Here is a 20867-nt window from a genome sequence, read left to right as displayed (position 1 = left end):
ATATGTATCACACGGCAGCATATGTAATAGATGTAACTAAAATAAATTACTATATCAGCACTCATTTGCCCATAAACCCTTTCACCGGCATCCCAAACAAGGGAAATATCTCAGACCAAGGAAGTTTCTTTGATCATGAAACCAACAAGGTAACTAGATTGCATTTAGCGAGGATGCTAACTGTTTTGAACAGCTTTTCTGCTGCTTCGGTTCTCAACTGTTTGGCTGTTCCCGAAGAACTGTCCAAGCTTCTCAGTTGTTTGTTCGGTTGGAGCCTCGGAATTCATATAGAGGTTTGTGAAGGAAAAAGAAACTTATCAGGGTGGAGGATGCTCAACATCCATTTCATATCTTATTCCTCTAAGTAGACTCTTTGCTGTTTCCTTCTCCTGCATTAATGACCAAACTAGGTGAGGGAAGTTGCTCAAAGAGTAGTTTTCGAGAATGATTAAGAGAACATATTTTAACTTATCATTGAGAAATTGACTCTAAAGTATTCAATAAGAGGAGGTAAAACTTACCGGTCCAGAATAATCTAGAAGGCGGGTGCAATAAACCTCTGCATCTTCAAATCTCTTTTGAGCTTTATAATATCTTGCAAGAAACATTAAAGCTTCAACTAGATTTGGACCTTCCCGTTCTTCAGCCTCCATAATCTCCAAATCTTTCTTGTAGTAAAATGCTGCCTCTTCGGAACGGCCAAGTTCAGCATGCAGTTTTGCTAGCTGGTGAAGTGCGATTGCTTCTCTGTCATTACAATTTGCAGCCCTTCTGTAACATTTGATTGCCTCCTCAAGCATATGAAGCTGTTCTGTTTCATAACACTGGGCCATTGCAATCCATAATCGAGAATCACTCGGATGTAAGAACACTGACTTCTTAAAATAATGAAGCGCATAAAATGGCATCCCCATCATCTCATAAGCTTGTCCTAATCCATACCAGGCTCGATAATCACATGGATTTATGTCCACAGCCCGCCTATAGGCATCAACTGCTGCTGGAGTGTTTTTCATCTCTACATACTCATGACCCATAAGTGTCCAAGCTGATAAATATTTTTTATTCAATTTAAGAGCCCTTCGAAAATACATTACAGATTTCTCATGCTGCCCTTTCAAACTGTAATAGTTCCCAATAATGCAACAAGACTCTGGCCTGTATTTATCTGTCAAAAATACCCTATGTGCAAGATAACTTAAGGCTGAGAAGCATTCCTTTGCATACAGCACATTGGAATACATATCCATGTCTTCAATCCTGTAAGGATCATTTCTTAGTAGTTCTTCAAATATAACTTCTACTTGTTCAAATTCTCTACGACTGTACTGAGCTTTAGCAATCTGGGCCTGGATGTAATTGCTAAAACTGAAGGTCCCTTGCAAATTTTCATATTTCACCAATGACTCAGTGTGCATTCGAAGCTCTTGGTAAGCATAGGCTAGAAAGAAGTCTTTCATCCAGTGGTTATTAAGGTTTAAACTGTCCAATGTCTCAGCTGTGGTGCACAGCGACTGCAGCTCAGACCAAGCACTCCAGTTCCATGGATAGCTATTTACTGACTCAACAAGAACGGTCCTAGCAAGATTGTCACTGCCTTTCTGCTTAAGAACAAGACCATACAAGTAAAGGCCAAAGGAATCAATGCTTCCATTTTTTCGAAGTCCAGACAACTCCCTCTCAATAGAAACCAGTTCGTGATTCACAACATCGCTCTTGCCTAAGGGTCCCTCGAGTTCTATCATCTCTTCTTCTTTTCTTCTTTCACCGGCCTTGAGAAGCAAAAAAGAAGCAGATGTAAGTATCTATCACCAAGCTTATTAGGTACAATTTAATATTAACATATGAAATAAAGCTAGTTGACTTTATATTTGCTTTTATGGAAACAGATTTAAGTTTATTTGTTTGAGAACAAAAAGGAGCTAAAATTTCTCAAAAATCAATGACATTTTAGAAAGCATAACAAAATTAGGATGGTGCTAATCAGCAAAGCTAGAAACTGAGAACCAAAAGATCTGATGCCTGTATCCTCATCTCTCCACTAATGCAGACACCAAGAACGAATCATGGCTCTCCCTTTGCCCGTTGCATATGACCAAGTTTGGTTAGAGAAGGAGTTTTAAGGAGAAGGCCGAAGTTAATTTATGATCTGAATCAGTTAAAGCGTGTCATAAAATTGATCCCCTTATTCTTCGAGTCTATGACACGGTTTGATCAGTTGAAAATTCATTCAGATGTTAGTAGATTGAAAGAATACTTTACACTAATTTCATTCCTGAATGGTACATTTTATGAAAAGGTCAGCCATTTTCTTATCAAAATAAAAAAGAAAAGGTCAACCATTCAGGAAATGAACAAAAATGTAGATAATAAAATGTCAAGAGTGACATATCAATGTTATAAAAAAATAAATTCAATGTACCTAATGATATGCGTTCTCTTCTTTTGGTTGATGATTCATTTCTACACTTTCTTGTACACTGAAAAACCCACTATTTAGAAACCTGAGTATCTCAAAGGAGAGAGATATGGTCCATGCCAAAATAGTTTGAAGTGAACTATAAGTCTAAATTATAGGAAAAATATCAACAGTTCCAAAAAACACCACCACCACAAAAAAGGTGTCGGGAAGAAGAAAAGGAAAACTCCAGCATCTCAACTTCATCCTCGAACGTAAGCCAGAGGAATAAGAGAAGGAGATAAAGGAAAAGTCATATGTGAACTCCAGGTAAACATACAACAATATAACACATGAAAGCTTAAAAGTCATTTCTTGAAGAAACAACACTGAAAAAGGTGAGGGTTACCAATAGTTTGATGACCAGCGCAAGAACAATCTAACTATTAATAATCCTCTAAATACTGAACTCACTGGGACGTAAACATGCTATATCAGTACCTGACTTTAGTGTTGAATAAGCCAGAGACACCCTGACCAAATCGTGACAGCATACTAGAAAGAGTTCCCACATCATGAGTCCACGTGCTTAATTTAGTCCACCACATCAAAATATGGACGTGATTCTAGATATAAAAGAGTTCCCATATCTTATTTGACAAATGGATAAAGAAGTTACCCTGAGAGACTGGAAAAGGTAGTCGTAGTACAAAGGTGTTGATGAGAAACTCTATAATTATAAGCACCTTAAAGAGAGTTATACAAAAAATTAGTAAAAAGAAGTTACAAATTAAGGTATTGTGGGTTGTATAAAGATTAACATTGTGGAGAAGGCCATAGAGAACCATGATGCAAGAACAAAGTTGTTAGGAGGAGAAAATGATGATCGGAGTATCTTGCCAAGATTAGTACACAGAAAGGAGAGAATCAATGACAAGTGTTTATACTTCATAAGTACAACAAGGTGAAGAAACCAAAACCAAGTTTTGGAAAGATATGTCATATGAATATCATGATCCAAGAGATCCCAAAAGACACAAACATCTTTATAGGAAATATCTTAAGAACATGTGGATGGAAATCCACACTTTTTTCTTTGATATTTAGATCTTTGTTGCCATTTGCTTAAGGGAAGATTAGACATTTCATTGGCTATTTAGCAACTTATTGCCCAAGCGTGTGGCCTAGTGGCCTAGTGATCAATAAAGTGGGAGGAGAACTATAATGTCTCAGATTCAAATCCCAGGGGAGATTTAAAAAAAAAAAACACTAGGTAATTTCCTCCCATCAATTTAAGCCTTTGTGGGCAGAGTTACCCGATCGATACCTGTGTTAGTGGAAGGTACCCCTAGAGGTAGAGACACACACAAATTGGCCTGAACACCATGTCATAAAAAAAGACTATCTAGCAACCGATTTACACACTTGTTCAATTAGGCAAAGAAAAAACGCACATAACTCCAATAAAAATTACCACAGAACTTAGATTAAAGATGTAAAAGGAATCTGATCTCTTAGAGACAGCATTAATGATTGATTATAGAATTTATAACTTGTATTAGCATGCTTTCACTATATCTTTTATGAGATAAATCTTTTTTATTTGTTTTAAATTAACAACAGAAATCACCCAATGCATAGAGCGCTTGAATGAGTTGTGGAACAGAGATAGTTACTTAGTATTAAGTGAAAAAGATTAGTATGCGGAAAAGTCTCATCTCAAGTGTTGACTTCCCATGAGAGATAGCTCAACCACAATAAAGATTACACGGAAGTTCTTACATTTTTACAGTTCTTAGAAGATAAATTCCCTTTCTTGTTTCATAAAACAAAAAATTAACTGGCAGATCTAACACGTCTTGACATACACGCATATTGACATCTTTAACCCTTCGCTGATATGCAAGGAAGGTCAGTTCAGAATAGAGGATTACCAGCTTATAAAATTACATTAAGAATAAAGCTACCTTGAAGAAGACAACAAGACCAAAAGGCACAATTATTGTCAGAATACTAAAGGGAAATAAATTACTAACTTCTTCCTCTCTGCGCAACTTCTATTAGGTAACCCTTAACGTTGCTCACTGAAAGCTGTGACCAATTCCTGGCTATTTACGGACATGATAAAGCAAAATAAAGTGAAACTAATAAAGAAATATAATGATGACAGACACCATTTCCCTTAACAGCATGCCTAGAGAACTCAGATAAGGCATAAGATATCTCCTATCGATGAAAATGGTGTTCTCTTGTTTGCTAAATCATTTAATACACATGGAACGTGACTGAGATTTTAGCACCTTTGAGTCTTTACATGTTGAAAGACACGCAATTGAGATACCATAGATGGATCATACCATCTCCACATCTACGTGATATGAATTACATAAAATATACTACCTCTGTTACAAAAGGAATGACCTAGTTTGACTTGGCACGGAGTTTAAGAAAATAAAGAAGACTTTTGAATCTTGTGGTTCTAAATTAAAGTTATGTCAAATTTACCAAAACATCCTTTGATTTTGTGGTCTTAAACATGTCACGTGGAAAGTTGAAATCAAAGTTTTACCAAAAAAGGAAATGGATCATTCTTTTTGAAACGGATTAAAAAGGAAAGTAGGTCATTCTTTTTTAAACGGATGGAGTATTAGCTAAAAGGTGACTATTGAAACAAATTTTGATAAAATCAACTACCAATGGCATACAGTTATTAGTTTCATCGATGCCAATGCTCGACTTAAAACCAGCTAGAAGTTTCCCTGTGCTAATCTCTACAAGTCACATATTTTGTCCCAGTCCAAGCCATAGGAACATGTATCAATTTACCAGGTCGACTAATGCTCCTGATGTTACACTAATTCATATTCACAAAATGATAAGGGTCATTGCTTTTGGTCTATTAACATTGATATACACCCCCAATGGAATCATTAATTAATGTATTTAAACAGCAAATAAAACACCAGGTTAACTCTTCCACTCAAAAGCGATAAGCATGAAACAGCAGGTAACAATAATCAAGCACAAAAAGAAACATGGATAAAGAGGATGATAAGGACAAACCAAGTAAAGCGAATAACAGCGCAAGAACACAGCTTTCTTGCCAGTCTGATCACGGAGCACATGAGTAGCCCGCCTGTACTCCTGACAATCAAAATAGGACTTCGCAAGCAGGTAAAAATCATTGTCAATGGCTTCATTATCATCCTCAGGGACAGACGGTGTAGTCAGGTGAGATACTCCAGCAGCAGGAGTGGAAGTGAAAGCAGCTTCCGTAGCTGTTCGGAACCGGCGACGAATACTGGAACTTCCACGCTGGAATCTTGTGTGCGATGGAGTGTACTTAGCTGGGTCTTGCTCAATTCCCACTAACTGCTCTGCCGCCCTGTACCAAATCCAGAAAAAATCCCAAATTAATGTATCCACAAGATTTCCCCAAAAAAAAAAAAAAAAATCCCAACTCGTTATCTGTTGCTGGTGGGAGCTACCAGGTATCCGTGTAAATAAAAGAGATTACAAAAAAGGTATCCTAGTGGAATTAATCGAGGTGCACCAAAGCTCGCCTGGACACCACGGTTATAGAAAAATAAAATTCAAAAAAGGTATCCCAACCTAGTATCTATTGTTGGCTGGAGGTGTCAGGTATTCAGTGCAATTAGTCGGGTGCCAAAGCTGGCCCGGACACCGATGTTATCAAAAAAGTTCAAAAAAAAAGGGGGAATTTTTAGGGTTTGATAGAGAATAAGAAGAAATACCATTTGGAGGCGGAGTAGAGACATCGGTCACTAAGCTGACGGACGGCAGCTCGGAGCTCGTTTCTGCAGTTTTCTTTAATACCCATAGAATGGATCTTTGAAGCAGTAAAATTCTTTACATACAAACTATTGAATTGACGGCGAGGACAGGAAGGAGTAGGCAGAATTAGAGAGCAAATTGGGATAAAATGGAGGAATTTAGGTCGGCACCGGAGAGGAGGAGGAAGATGACTGCGCGGGATTAGGTGGTTTTTCAAATTTTTGTACTTGTAAGTTGTAGCTAGCTACTGCTGCGCTGGATGATTTTGAACTCCATTCTTCATTGCATCAAACTAAATGAAATAAACTTTTGAAACTGAAGAAATACATAAAAGGGTACCAACAGTGTTTGGTAAGTGGCGGAGGCACTATTTCATTCTTAATACAAATCTCGAACTTGAATTTGAGTATGAAAAAGATCTATTAGTGCGCCATCCTCAAAACAAGTCCAGATCAAATGAACACCTAATCATATTCAGAATAGCTTCTAACGTATGAACATTAAATGAAAAATTAAAAAATACATAAAAGGATATATTTTTGTATTTTATGAAAAATAAAAAAAAATATTGAATTCGATCTTGGAGAGAGTGGAGACGTAAATAAGTAAACGTTATTGTTCATAGTTAACACTTTATTTAAATTAAGCACTTTTTAAATAGATCACCTTAATTTCTAATAAAATATTTTAGTTAGAATATTTTTATTTAAATTTCAAAAGAAACTCTTAGATATATTCTCATTTGTGTATTAAGTTTATTACCTAAACTATGCTATCTTCCGTATGTATACAGTATTAGAAGTGCAAGGCCCGTGTCAGCACGGATCCAACAATAGAACATGTGAATTGCAATTTTTAAGTTTTAGAATTTATGTTGGAGTAGGAAGTTTGAGCAGCAAAATGTTTTCATTAGTATGATTAAGCTCAGGGATCACAAGCTTGTAGCGCACACATTTCTATATATATATATGTGTGTGTGAACATTAAGGAGCCATGTTTTGCAAAATGGTATTGTACATATAATTTACATAGATATAAAAAAAGAGTTGATACATCCTCAGGTTGGGCTCTTCAATTGTATGACTGAGACCTGCTGTATGAAAGAATACAAGCTAATTATTAGAAGTTTATGATGAATATCGAAAGAAATTTAGTTAGAAAAAATAATAACAAATATTGACCATTGGTTGATCAATTCCACATAAAGCAGTTGTTGCATATACCTTGCACATTTGAGTATTTTAAGAAATATTCTCCTAGAATATTAATATATATCATGAAAATTCAGATATCATCTCTCTTTGGATTTGAAGCATCCAGTGAAGGGGAAAGTGGGTATTTTCCCTTGGTACAATTGGAAATTTTATCTACTTCTATCAAAATATCATACCAATCAAGCCATCCAATCATATCAATAACTACCACTCTCCAATTTGTGTTATCTCTTTATTTATATAGCATGGAAAAGAGGATCCAACAAACCTGCATTTTTATAGAATTGTTTAATTGATTAAATTGAGGGTTTTCTATGACACCATTTTTTGTATATATTTTCTTTTATAATGCTACAACAACATAATTAGTATAATCCCACAAATAGGGTTTGTATCCAATGCTAACTTTGCTAAATTCTTAGAAGAAAATAATGAAAAATCAACCTTAGTATGTATCTAAATGTATCAAGAACCCAATAAGCTGCACCTTTTTTTTCAAATTTAAAAACCATAAACTCATAACTATTAGCTTGGTCTTTGCTCTGTCTCCATCAGCAATCTCTATCTAGGGTAGACTGGCCTAAATGTCTAAGAAGAGATTAAAAATAAGATGCACTTGTTTGACAGTTTGACTCAGAGGATCTTTCAAATTATTTCACACTATTTGCAATAACCGTGTCCCCATGTCCTCGAAAATGGGATCGTAATTTACACCAACACTTCCATTTTTATTTAGCATTGATGTCTTTACTTGTTGCAGGCAAATTTGCATCACCATCAGAGCATGAAAACTGAAATGACTGTCTATCGGATTCTCACAACAGTTACAAAGCTCAGGCAAAATAGCATTATAGAGGATCATTTTAATTGATTTCCTGCTATCTCCAGAGTCCATAACACTACCAAAGTTATCATTTGATACAACAAACCCAATATGCAATACTGTCCTTGAAACGACAATTAAAATACCTCAAACCAAGCAAAGTCTGCTCAGCGATGAAAAGTTACTTAATTCATCAATCAAATTGCCCTTAAATGAGATTTTCTCAACTACATCCGCAAATGCAAATTTAGGACACACGATGAAATTCTCATTAAAAATTTCTTCCATGATAAACAGTTCAAGATCTTCCGGGCTAAGACAAACCTGTAGAGCCACACAAAAGGTCACCCCTACTGCCACTAAGCAATCCCTAGAAAATGATTCCGATTTCAAAATACTCAAAAAAGTAAACAAAATTCTCTCTAAAACATTGGAATCTACACCAACAAATTTCAAAGGAAATTGTTGAGGCAAGTAATACATGCAAGAAAGAGCTTCCTGGCACTGTTCCATAACAATCGGTGACGGTCTAGACCAATCATCAATCTCTGTCAATACAGAACTTAATCCTAAAACTACATTCAAACAAACCAAAACTGCACACTCATCAACAATTTCCACCTAGTACCCCAACTTCGGGGTGCCCATCATAGATAATGCAGCTCTAGAAACACAAAATCTCTTCCCATTTTCACCAAGCAAGCTTTCCATTTTCTCATTCTTTCTTTAAGAAATCAAGATAGCAACCACCATAACTTCTCTCTGCACCGCCCGAATATTCAAAAAGTAAGTACTGTTTCAACTCAACCAAGCACAAGGTATGCCCAGAAACAACTCTATAATGTGATTAATATCACATCCATAATGAAGCGCTAGATTTTTGCTTCATATGGATATAGCCTAAAGGTCTGCATATTATAAATGTTCCTACTTTTGAAATGTGCCAACTAGTCTCTGCTAGCAATGCAGAAGAGGAAACAAAAAGCTTTGGATAACTATAATTTTCAGTCTGGGACTTTATAAATGATTGTAATGAGATACGTTTTAATTAGAGATACACATTCATTATTAGTGTAGTCTATAGGATATGTGAATCAACACTGCTAAAAGCAGTTCTAAGTGTTATTTATTTGTGCCACAAAAGAGATTTCTGAACAAATACTAATGTTTCTAGATATTAAAAGATGAGTTGTGGATACAAAAATAAGCTATTTAGTTAATGAGCTATAGTTAATTGTAAAAGAAATATTTTAGGAAATTTCTCACTCATTGAAAAACTTAAATAAGGATGAGAGAACCTAACGAACTACCTCTATGCATAACCACTTCTTCAATAACAAAAGGACGTGTTATTTTTTAATCAAATTATGTACATAATTAAAATTCCTGAAAGGCATATTTATAATGCTATTTTGATCTGACTCATTATGTTTCAAAATAGACTAATTCTAAAGGAGGAGGAAGAGATGGTTAAAAAGAAGAAGCACAAACGTGGCAGGTCAAGAAATTGAAAAGGCCAGGGAAAAGTTATGCAAGGCCCAAGAGTGCCCTTAGCCGGCCAAAAGGTTTTACTGATAGTATAAAAGGATTTTTAGTTAATCAATGTAATTTAGCTATGTAAAAATGTGTTAGGAGATCATTTATCTAATTTTGTAGGTTGCAATTTCTTACTCTTAATTTTCTATTTCTACTTGTTGTCTCGTATGCCTTTTTTTCTTTTACTATCCTGCTATTGTTACTGTTCATGTCCTCATAAATGATGCAGACCCTGTCTTGCTGCAACATGGAGTGCATCATACCCATTATTTGCCACAATAGAAGCAGTTTTAAGGTCTAAATGTTTCAAGAACTCAGAAACAACCAAACTATTTCCATTCTCAGCAGCAACATACAAAGCAGTTTCACCCTCTTGGTTTTGCTGACACAATAAATGTTTAATGCCTTTTTTTTCAAACTTCAGAAAAATTTCTTTTACCTTACCTAAATTTTCTGCTCTAGCTGCAAGATGCAACAGAGAATCCCCTCGTTTTCCTGGTGAATCCTTACCCCTTTTTCTCTCACCACCACCAAAGCTCATTTGCCTCTCCATTGTTATCCAAAAGCTTTTCTATTCTTTTCATTATTCCTTTAAAATTCTTCTGCTTCTCCATCTCCCCATTTTAAAAACTTTGTTGTTTCTCCATTGTTGCACCCTGGAAACTGACTTGTTTCTCCATGATCATTAAGAACTCAAGCCCCTAATCTTTTGTATAATAAACCAACTTTTTTCACTTTCAAGAACTACAAAGATTGAAACTTTCTCATCATTATGAGTTCAATTTGGAAAGGGATGTACTAAGATACCAAAAATTATCACCTTTCTCACATTCCTAGCTAAAAATCTATAATAGCAATAGTTCCTTGGCTACAAAGACAACAACAGCATACGTGTACGTAGACCTTACCACTACCTTGTAGAGAAGGAGAGACTATTTTTGGAGGCCCCTCAAATCGAGCAATTAGTTCTTTGGTTGAATCTCCTAAAACTCCCTGCCCCTACAAAAATCTTGAACCAAATTTCAAGAACCCTTTATATACTATACTATAAGTGTTGGAGCTCTCCAGCAAATCAAAACAATTCCAAAAAAGAAACAATCTTTCAGTGGATTTACATAACTATAAAGCATATCAAGAACTCGAACAAAAAAAGAATCAATCTTTCAATAAATATAGAGCTCAACCTCACTTCTAATGAAACCCCATAAACTGGAAATCAGTTTAAATCTTGAAAAGTACAGATCGTTGCACTAAAACTCTTGTTATATGCTCAATTTCACCTTTGATGAAACTCCAAAAGCTAAAAATCAATTGAAATCTTGAAAAAGGCAGCTCAATGCACTAAAACTCCCGTTACGTGCAGGATTTAGAAAAGAGTCTGAACTACTAAGGGTCTATCCTACCACTGAACTTCGCTTTTGATGAAACCTCAAAAGCTGAAATCAGTTGAAATGTTAGAAAAGGACAACTCGTGCATTAAAAATCTACTATTTATATGGTCTAAGAAAGGAACAGACCACGAGAATCTATTCTATCACTCAACTTCACTTTTGATAGGACTCCAAAAACTGAAAATCAGACACAATCTTGAAAATCCCCCAAAATATCAAGAACAGGAAACACTACCAATCCATATGTAACAACAAAAAAGAAGTAAAAGCAACAACACAGTAACATATAGTTCAGACCGAAATCAAATTCATAAGCACGCTGAAAATTAACACTATCACAACAGTAACATATAGTTCATACTTAAATTTACCAAAAATTAAGGTGTTGAAATGAAGATTCCCGATTTTTTCCAATTTACGAAGCTTCAATTTACCAGAAATTAAGGCGGTGAAATGAAGATAATTTACCAAAAATTAAGGCGTAAGAGGAAATATAAATTTGCGAGAAATTTTCAACGGCAAAGAAAGGGTACGCATGGAAATAGAGTCAGCAGATATTTTATATCGTTGATTGATGGTATTTTCAAGTGTTTGGTAGAAAATTACCCAAGTGTTTGAAGTGAATGACCAAATTACCTTTAGATAAATTTGTTATATCATTTCTATCCTATGTCAAACCAGTTTTTCTATAAAATAGAAATATTTAGTAAAATTATGGTTGAAGCAGTTGCAACGAACATGCCATAAACGCATATTTTTTTTGTTTTAATTAAATAATATTAATTTTTTAATACATAAATGACTTATAATAATTAATTAGGGGTGATATAGTAAATCACAGTGCAGCTTTTGAAGCAACCATGTCAAAACCAATGTTTTAATTAAATAAATATTATGATTTTTTTAATACATAAATGACTTATAATAATTAATTAGGGGTGATACGGTAAAATCATAGTTGAAGGAGGTCAACTTAATTTAATACATCAAGAGTTAATTTATCATTTTATGTCTATTTTATTTTTTAAAAAATATTATTAAATTTTTAACACTTAGATGATTCATAATAATTAATTATGAGAGATATTTAGCAAAATTATGGTTGAAGCAGCTCCAACAGACATGTCATTTATTTTTTTAATTAAATATTACTAATTTTTTAATACATAAATGACTTATAATAATTAATTAGGGATGATATAGTAAAATCACGGATGAAGCAACTGAAACAAACATCATAAATATTTATTTTTTAAAATTAAATATTATTAATTCTAATATATTAATGACTTGTAATAATTAATTAGGGATAATATAATAAGAAAATATTATTAATTCTAATATATAAATGACTTATAATAATTAATTAGGAATAATATAGTAAATTATGAAATAATTAGAGGTAAAATGGTAAATTAATGAAGCACTGATCGAAACCAGTGCTTCTATTATATAGAAAAGAAAGAAAAGAAATACAGACCCACCTCAAATATATGATTTTTATAAATCAATTTATTAATCAGATATATGATTTTATAAAATCAACTTATTAACCAAATGGAACCGTATCAAAAGATTACATATTAGTTTTCTCTTACTAAAAATCACATAGTATATTACTACTATTATTAATAAGAATGAAGAAGCAGGAAACTCTTCGTTGAAATGTCTGCTTTTTCACTTGCTTCAGTTGCTCCGCGATTTTACTATATTCGTCAACATGTTTGCTTCTTCACCTATTTTAGTTGCTCCGCGATTTTACTATATTATCTCTAATTAATTATTTTAAGTCATTTATATATATTACTACTATTAATAAGAGTGAAGAAGCAGACAGCTCTTCGTCAACATGTCTGCTTCTTCACCTGCTTCAGTTGCTCCGTAATTTTACTATATTATCCCTAATTAATTATTTTAAGTCATTTATATATAAGAAAATTAATAATACTTAATTAAAAAAAAGGATAAAATAGACATTTATGACATGTCTATTTCAACTGCTTCAATTGTAATTTTATTATATCACCTCAAATTAATTATTATAAGTCATTTAGGTATTAAAAAATTAATAATATTTAATAAATAATAAAATATTTATAAATGATAAATCAATTCTTGATGTTTTAAATTAATAGGACATCTTATATGAGACTTATTTTGAAAAAATCACAAGTATGTTTGCTCCATGATTTTACTATATTACCCCTAACTAATTATTGTAAGACATTTACATATAAGAAAATTAATAATACTTAATAAAAAAAAGATAAAATAGACATTCATGACATGTCTACTTCAGCTGCTTCAATTATAATTTTAATATATCACCCCTAATTAATTATTATAAGTCATTTAGGTATTAAAAATTTAGTAATATTTAATAAAAATAAAATTGACATACAATAATAAATTAATTCTTGATGTTTTAAATTAACATGACATCTTATATGAGACTCATTTAAATTTTTTTTCACAAATATTTTCTCATAGTAATTTTGTTATATCAATTCTAATTAGGTATTATAAGTCATTTAGGACATATCCACTTCGCTGCTTCAATCATAAAATTTGGTTGACTCTCGAATTTATTTCAGTGTTGCTTAAACTGGAATAGAAGAAGAAGTATTATAAATCATAATAATTAAGAACTTAAATTATTTTAAGAATATAATTGAATATCAATTCCACAAAAATTTGGATAAGGAGAGTAACATATATTATTTAAAAATTACATAAAAAATATCATAAATTACAATAGCTAACAATTTAAAATATTTCAAAACATATTAAGAATTTGATTGATTATCTAAATTATATTTGTGTCACATAAATTCGGGATAGTTTTGACATTTTATAATTTGCATGTTTTATTGTTTTAATTTAGTAATTTTTTGATCCAAATGATGTTTTCGAATTTAAAATGTTTTAAAAATTTAGTACTTTGTTTATTTTAATTTATTTACTTTATTTTGGTAAAATATTATATATTTAAAAATTATGCAAAAAAATAATTATAAGTCATAACTATTAACATCTTACAATATTTTTAAAACATAAAGTAAAAAATATGGTTGACTTTTGAAATTCTAATAGTGTCACATAAGTTGCGATAAAATAAGTAACATAAATTATTTGAAATTACATTAAAAGATACTAAAATCACAAAGATTAACAACTTAAAATATTTTAAAAAATATATTAGTAAAAAAAATTTATCGACTCACTAAATTCTAAAATTGGGACAAAGCGAGTAACATAAATTACTAAATTACATAAAAGATATTATAAGTCACAATGATTAGCAACTTAGGTTATTTAAAAATTTATATTAATAAAAATTTGATTAACAATCCAAATATTATTTATACTACATAAATTGAGATAACGTAAATAACATATATTGAGCCCGTGCTGGTACGGGCTACGGTATCTAGTATATAAATATGCCATGGTACCGAATAATTAATAGTTTTAAATTTTATGAAAATAAGGAAGAAAGAGACAGAGTCTTACATCATACATTTATGTGTATGAAAGTATATTTTATACATAATACATAAAGTTTAAAAATGAAAATATATTTCACTTTTGGTCTAGGGTGATGGAAATGGCTATAAGTCGACGCGCAAAGTCCAAGCTTCGAAAACTATAAGTCGACGCGCAAAGTCCAAGCTTCGAAAACTATTATGTTACTCGTATTAACACTAAATTAGTTCTAGCATTTTGAATAATAACACTAAATTACTCGTATCTACGAGGTATTCCAACGATCTTGAATAGCATGCTAAATAGTAGTATTAGATATCTTTCTTATATAGTATGATTGAAATTTTCTCTTACTAGATACATAATTTCAATATTAAAGTATTAGTTTTTAAAGACACGATCTTAAATAAGAAGGTGTGGTGAGGTCGCGTATTACAATATATAAAAATGTTAGAAAATAGCGGGTGTCATCTTGCTTTTTTGAGGCTTTACAGTGGCGGTATTTATCGTTGTATTAGTTGTATTTTTGTAGTTCTTGCTTTTGATACTTAATATCGTTTGTTGTTTAATTATTAAGTTTTGATTATTGCATATTTTGGTGGTGGTGTTCTTATTTCTTTCTTATAGGTTTTACACTATTTCCCTTATTGGTTGTTATATTTCCTTCACAGTCTCCTTCTTTTTTGTATATGGATTTATTGCACTTGAATCGAGGATCTTTCAGAAACAACCTTTATACCCCATAAAATAATGGTAAGGTTTGAATAGATTCCATCCTTCCTAGAACCCATTGTGATATTTCATTAGGTATATATGTTATTGTTGTGGGATACATCATCTCAATATACTATTTGATCTATTTCTTTCCATTGGTGTGAGATATTTCTTGTCTTTGTTTTACACTACTCAAGAATAGCATGATGAGATTCTTATCTCTTTTCAAGGTCCCTTGATTGATCACTTTTTAAACAGTAGAATTATTTAGAAAGCGTTTGTCAAAGCCCTACGATAGTATGAGTGGTAGTCTTTTTCTAACTTCGGACTTGTAAATCTTGCATGACACATTCTTTTTAAGGAAAAAGAAAATATATCAAAAATTTATTTTAGATTTTAAATTGATCAAGCAATTATTTATCCCTTTTATAAACTTTAAAGTGCATTATTTCCCCCCCTTAACGGTTGATGTGGCCAAAAAATAAATAAAAGCGTGCTTTAGTGAAAAAAAATATAAAAAGATTTTAGTGGGACCCACTTTAATATCTTTAAATATTTTTTTTTCCTTCTTTCTCAAACCCCACCATGCCCATTTCTTCTTCTTCCTCACACTTCACCACCCCCATTTCTTCTTCTTCTTCTTCCTTACAAATCTGAACATATAGAGAAATGAGATCCATTATTGTAGACTGTAGTGCAATGCTTGCACCCCAAACAATTTTAAGAAGGAAAAGGAAGCACAAATTCAATCGTAAAAACACAAATTTAATCGTAAAAAAAAGGTGAAACAAGCAGATGAAAAACATCAATCATCATCTTCCTTACACCTTTTTTTCAACATTCTAAAACATTCCTCTAACGAAAAATAGGTTTTCAAATTTGATATGGAAGAACCCGAATCATGACCCGAATTTCATATTTCTCTCTTTTTAGGATAGAAAATGTCACATCCTTTTTGCTTATTCCTCATCAATCAATCACAATTAGCCAACACTTATTTTAACTACAGTGATTTAACCAAGTTGTTTGAAGAATCCCGTAGTGGAAGAAAGAAAATTTCAACCTTCTACAAATCTGAACATATAGGAGTGATTCGAAGGATGTGTCCGCCAATGGTGGTCGCTGGTGGAATTAATATTGTAATTTTGGAGTCCGTCAATGGTGGTGTTAATGGCGAAGGTGGTGTTAATTTTGTGCGTATATTTTTTTGTGGGTTTGTTTTATATATTTTTCAATGAGTTTTGTCGGAATGAAGAATTTTGAATTGGGACGTGGTGATGCTATTGCATTGTTGTTTCTTGAATTGGTGGTTTGATGAAAGAATGACTATTGGTTATGTATTTTAAGTTTGAAGAAGATAGAAAATGGAGGAGAGGGGAGAGGTGGATGGTTTAAAGAAGATAGAAAAGGGGGGCTGCGTTTGCAGGGTAGGGGCGGGGTGGGTGGGGGGTTGTGAAGAAGAAAGAAAATAGGGGTGGGGGGTGCCTTTTTATATTATATATATATATATATATTTATATATATATTTATATAAATAAAATAGTAAATATATATTTTTTATTTTAAAAAAATATTTATATAAAAATAATATGTGGGGGATTTTTTTTTTTAGAAAAATAGAATTTGTTATGTGGCAATGACGTGGCTCCGACGTGGCATTGACGTGGCGTTGATGTGTAGGCGAGTGTAACACACTCTTCGCTGTGAGAGTGGTATTCAGTTTTGAGGGGTGAAATTTATACACTTTAAAGATATTAAGGGGTAAATAAATAAAAGTTAAGTTTAAGTGGCAAAGTAAGTTATGCGAACAAGTTCAGGGGTGAAAAGATATCTTTTCTCTTAAAAAAATATCAAATATTCATTGAACCATACAAGTATTGAAAATAAACTAAAAATGATCAGACAATTTCAAAAAATCTAATTTTAATTAGTATATAAAATTAAATAATGAAAAAATCAATATGATATAAATGTTATAAATTAAATGCTCAATTATTACAAGTATTGACACCCCTGCTTGAAATAATACTGCGAGTTCCCACGGGGTTCTTAATAATAATAAGAGAAAAGTCATAAAAGACCCCCTGAACTTGTCCGCTCAATTCAGTTTAACACTTAAACTTAACTTTCATTTATTTACCCCATTTAATAAATTTAAGGTGAATTAAATTCACCCCTAAAGCTGACGTAGCAAAAAAACGAGTGATTTTTTTCTTTAAAAAGGGCCAACTTTATTACTATTATTATTATTATTATTATTATTATTATTATTATTATTATTATAATCAAGAACCCACTTCATCTTCTTCTTTTACCCGCCCTCATTTCCATCACCCCTTCCCCACCCCAACACACCATCATCATCAATTATCTTACACATTTTCTTCAACCTTCAAAGTCTTCCTTCAATATATATTTTTAAAAAAAAACTCTACCAACAAACACAAAGCTGAAAACAAAGCAAAATTTTAGTAAGATTAAATAATTTTCATCTAATTCTAGCAAAAAAAATCATTTTAGTTTATCTTTTTTTTTTTTTTCAATTTGCATAATAATAAATTGAATTTGCAAGTATTTTGAAGTGAAGGTTGAAATAATGTGGAAAAACTTAAATTGGTGTGTTCATGGTTGTTCTATAATGGTGTTAATGGAGAAAATGAAAAAAATTGGAGGGAAAGGCATTGCAGGGGTGGGAATTGGAAGGGGAGAAAAAGAGAGGCGGGAGGAGGGGGGAGGGGCCGGAAGAGCGCGGAGGGAGGGGGAAAGGGGATAGAAGGGCGATGGGAAGGGGGTGAGGGGGGAGGGGGGAATGTGATCTGAAGGAGGGGGTGGGGTGGGGGTGGGGGTGTGAAGAAGAAAGGGATTTTCTTTTTTATTATATATACTTTATATATATATATATAAATAGTAAATATATTTTTTTTATTTTTTTTTAATATATAAAAATAATGTGTGTGGGATTTTTTTTTAAAATTCTATTTTCTTAAGTGGCAATGACTTGACACTGATGTGACACTGACATGACGTGTGTATAGTGCACTCTCCGTAGTGAGAATGAAATTGTGATTTTGAGGGTGAATTTAATTCACTTTAAAGTTTAAGTGATAAAGTGAGTTGAGCAGGGGTTTTATGACTTTTCTCTAATAATAATAATAATAATAATAATAATAATAATTATTATTATTATTATTATTATTATTATTATTATTATTGTTATAACTTATAGTGTGAGTTTAAAAGGTATTATATTATAACTTTTTTGTCGTACTATTTTTTTTTAACTTTTCAAGGATTGTATTTGGAGAGTCCTTGACTCAACTACAATAAATCAAAGCGAGTGTGTAAAGGGAGATGGTGGTGAATAAAATATATTTATACCAACTATTACGAAACAGTAACAACAACATAGTAGTGTAGTCAATGAAGCATCATAAACAACAAATGATGATATAAATCAAAAGCAAGACACCAGGAGAATAAAGTTAATAGAACGTTAGATAACACAAATCCTAAACCCATCGAGTAGCTAGACACGCTCCACTTTTTGTTATTTACTAATCTTCTATCATAATCCGCAATGTCTACACCCTCATATCTAAGTTTGCGTCTTATCTAATTATCATTCTTCAGTACTTTTTCAGCCTATTTCTGCCAATTATTATACCTACTAAGTCCAACCTCTCTAATATTTTATATCTTTAATTTAAAATCACAATATTATTTTACTTTCAAACTTCATGTGAAATGAGAAGGATGGAATAGTAATTGAAGGATTCACGAAATACTTCTTTGTAATTAGTCTTTAGCGCAATTGTCCGCTAAATCGCATTTCCCTCCCCATCCCATCCCAAATTTTGGAAAAATATTATTTGAATCCATTTCGGCTTGCATATCCTTAGACCCACAACCCAACCGCCCCATTGCAATTCCAAATTACCTTGTTTGCTTCTCAAGTTATCAAATTTACTATTATTTCGAAACTTTCCTTATCGATTATTCAACAACTATTCACTCTTGTCTCTTTATTTACTACACATCAATTGGTATCACACCTTTCTCTATTTGTTTACTTTCTACTATATATTTTTCCATTATCATTCCTCTGATTCTTCATTCAAGAAAAAATATTATCGATCGACAAGAAAATGTCGTCAATTCTGTCGTCCCATTTTCGATTTCACCCTAGTGAAGCAGAGCTAATAAATTTTCTCAAAAGATTCTTGAAGGGCAAACATTGGCAGTTTTTCGGAACGGGTGAGAAATCAGCATGTTCGAACTTGCAGGAACGGGAGGCCAAACTTGTGCTAATCCCATCAAGAATCATAAGGGATCGGTCGTGGGGTACAGAAGAAATTATATATACACTAGTAAAGGAAATACAACCTGTAGTAGGGCTACTACTAATTGGCTGATGAGGAAACAATACAAGGTATGTTGCTTGAACCTGATGCTGCTGATCAATGAGACTCTATCATCAATGAATTGACAAAAATATGAATTTGAGTTCTTTCTTATTTTGAACTTTATATATACTACTAGACGAAGGCCCGTAATTTAATTTATGTGATATAAAAATAATTTAGATAATTAATCATTAAAATAATTTAAATTTTTAACTATTGTGAAAATTAATCGAATATTTTATATCTTTTATATTTTTAAGTTGTTAAATATGTCATTTATAATGTTTATAGCATAATATTTCAATAAGATATTGATACTCTCTTAGCTCCGGTTTACGTGTCTTCTTATTTTTAATAATATATGTTTTTTTATTTCTTCCTCTGTCCCATCGTAATTTCTGTGGCGTTAACATAATTTCGATAGTCAAACAAATATTTTATGTTGACATATCATTTTGTGTGTATTTTATCTTTTTTTTTTATGAAACATTATTAATTTTTTAATGCTTAGATAACCATAAAAATTAATTACGGTGATTTAATAAAATCACGATTGAAAAAATGAAGCAAACATGTCTTAAATAACTTATAATAACTAATTAAAAGTGATAACATAAAATTACTATAAAAAAATACATGTGAAAAAAATTTAAATGAGTCTCATATAAGACATCTAATTAATTTAAAACATCAAGAATTAATTTACCATTTTATATTTAATTTATCATTTTTATTAAATATTATTAATTTGTTAATACTTAAATGACTTATAGTAATTAATTAGGGTGATATAGTAAAATTATGATTAAAGCAGCTGAAGAAGGTAGTACAAAACATCAAGAATTAATTTATAATTTTATCTTTTTTTCAAAATTAATTACGGGTGATGTAATAAAATCACGATTGAAACAACGACACAAATATGTCATAAATGACTTATAACAATGATATAATGAAATTACTATAAAAATACTTGTGAAAAATTTTAAATAGGTCACATATAGCACATCAAATAAAAATAGATTTGTCAATAGAAATTTTGACCCTTTTTCACCTTCAATTTCAAATAAAAATAGATTTGTGTCTAAGGCATGAAATAGATTTGTC

General features: G+C 31.8%; 1 protein-coding gene across 1 annotated transcript; it reads right to left on the bottom strand.

Moving 5' to 3' along the window:
• Positions 1–20: 20 nt before the first annotated feature.
• LOC107862451 (anaphase-promoting complex subunit 8) lies at positions 21–6764 on the bottom strand. Its single transcript, XM_016708043.2, has 4 exons — positions 6154–6764; positions 5462–5783; positions 522–1772; positions 21–389 (listed from the first exon to the last, which is right to left on the bottom strand). Exons 1-4 carry the CDS (start codon positions 6237–6239, stop codon positions 318–320), a joined length of 1731 nt encoding a protein of 576 aa, XP_016563529.1. The 5' UTR covers positions 6240–6764; the 3' UTR covers positions 21–317.
• Positions 6765–20867: the final 14103 nt, after the last annotated feature.

This window comes from Capsicum annuum, chromosome 3 (genome assembly GCF_002878395.1).
Source record: "Capsicum annuum cultivar UCD-10X-F1 chromosome 3, UCD10Xv1.1, whole genome shotgun sequence".
Lineage (NCBI taxonomy): Eukaryota > Viridiplantae > Streptophyta > Magnoliopsida > Solanales > Solanaceae > Capsicum > Capsicum annuum.
The sequence above is the reverse complement of the archived record's forward strand: the minus strand, read 5'-3'. Positions and strand labels throughout refer to the sequence as shown.

Excerpts from the sequence above, each read along its gene's own strand:
- LOC107862451 (XM_016708043.2), bottom strand. The coding sequence starts at position 6,239 with ATGGGTATTAAAGAAAACTGCAGAAACGAGCTCCGAGCTGCCGTCCGT. Across the intron at positions 1,773-5,461 it reads GCTGTTATTCGCTTTACTTG|GCCGGTGAAAGAAGAAAAGA; the intron begins GTTTGTCCTTAT and ends TTGCTTCTCAAG. Across the intron at positions 390-521 it reads TTCTAGATTATTCTGGACCG|GAGAAGGAAACAGCAAAGAG; the intron begins GTAAGTTTTACC and ends TCATTAATGCAG.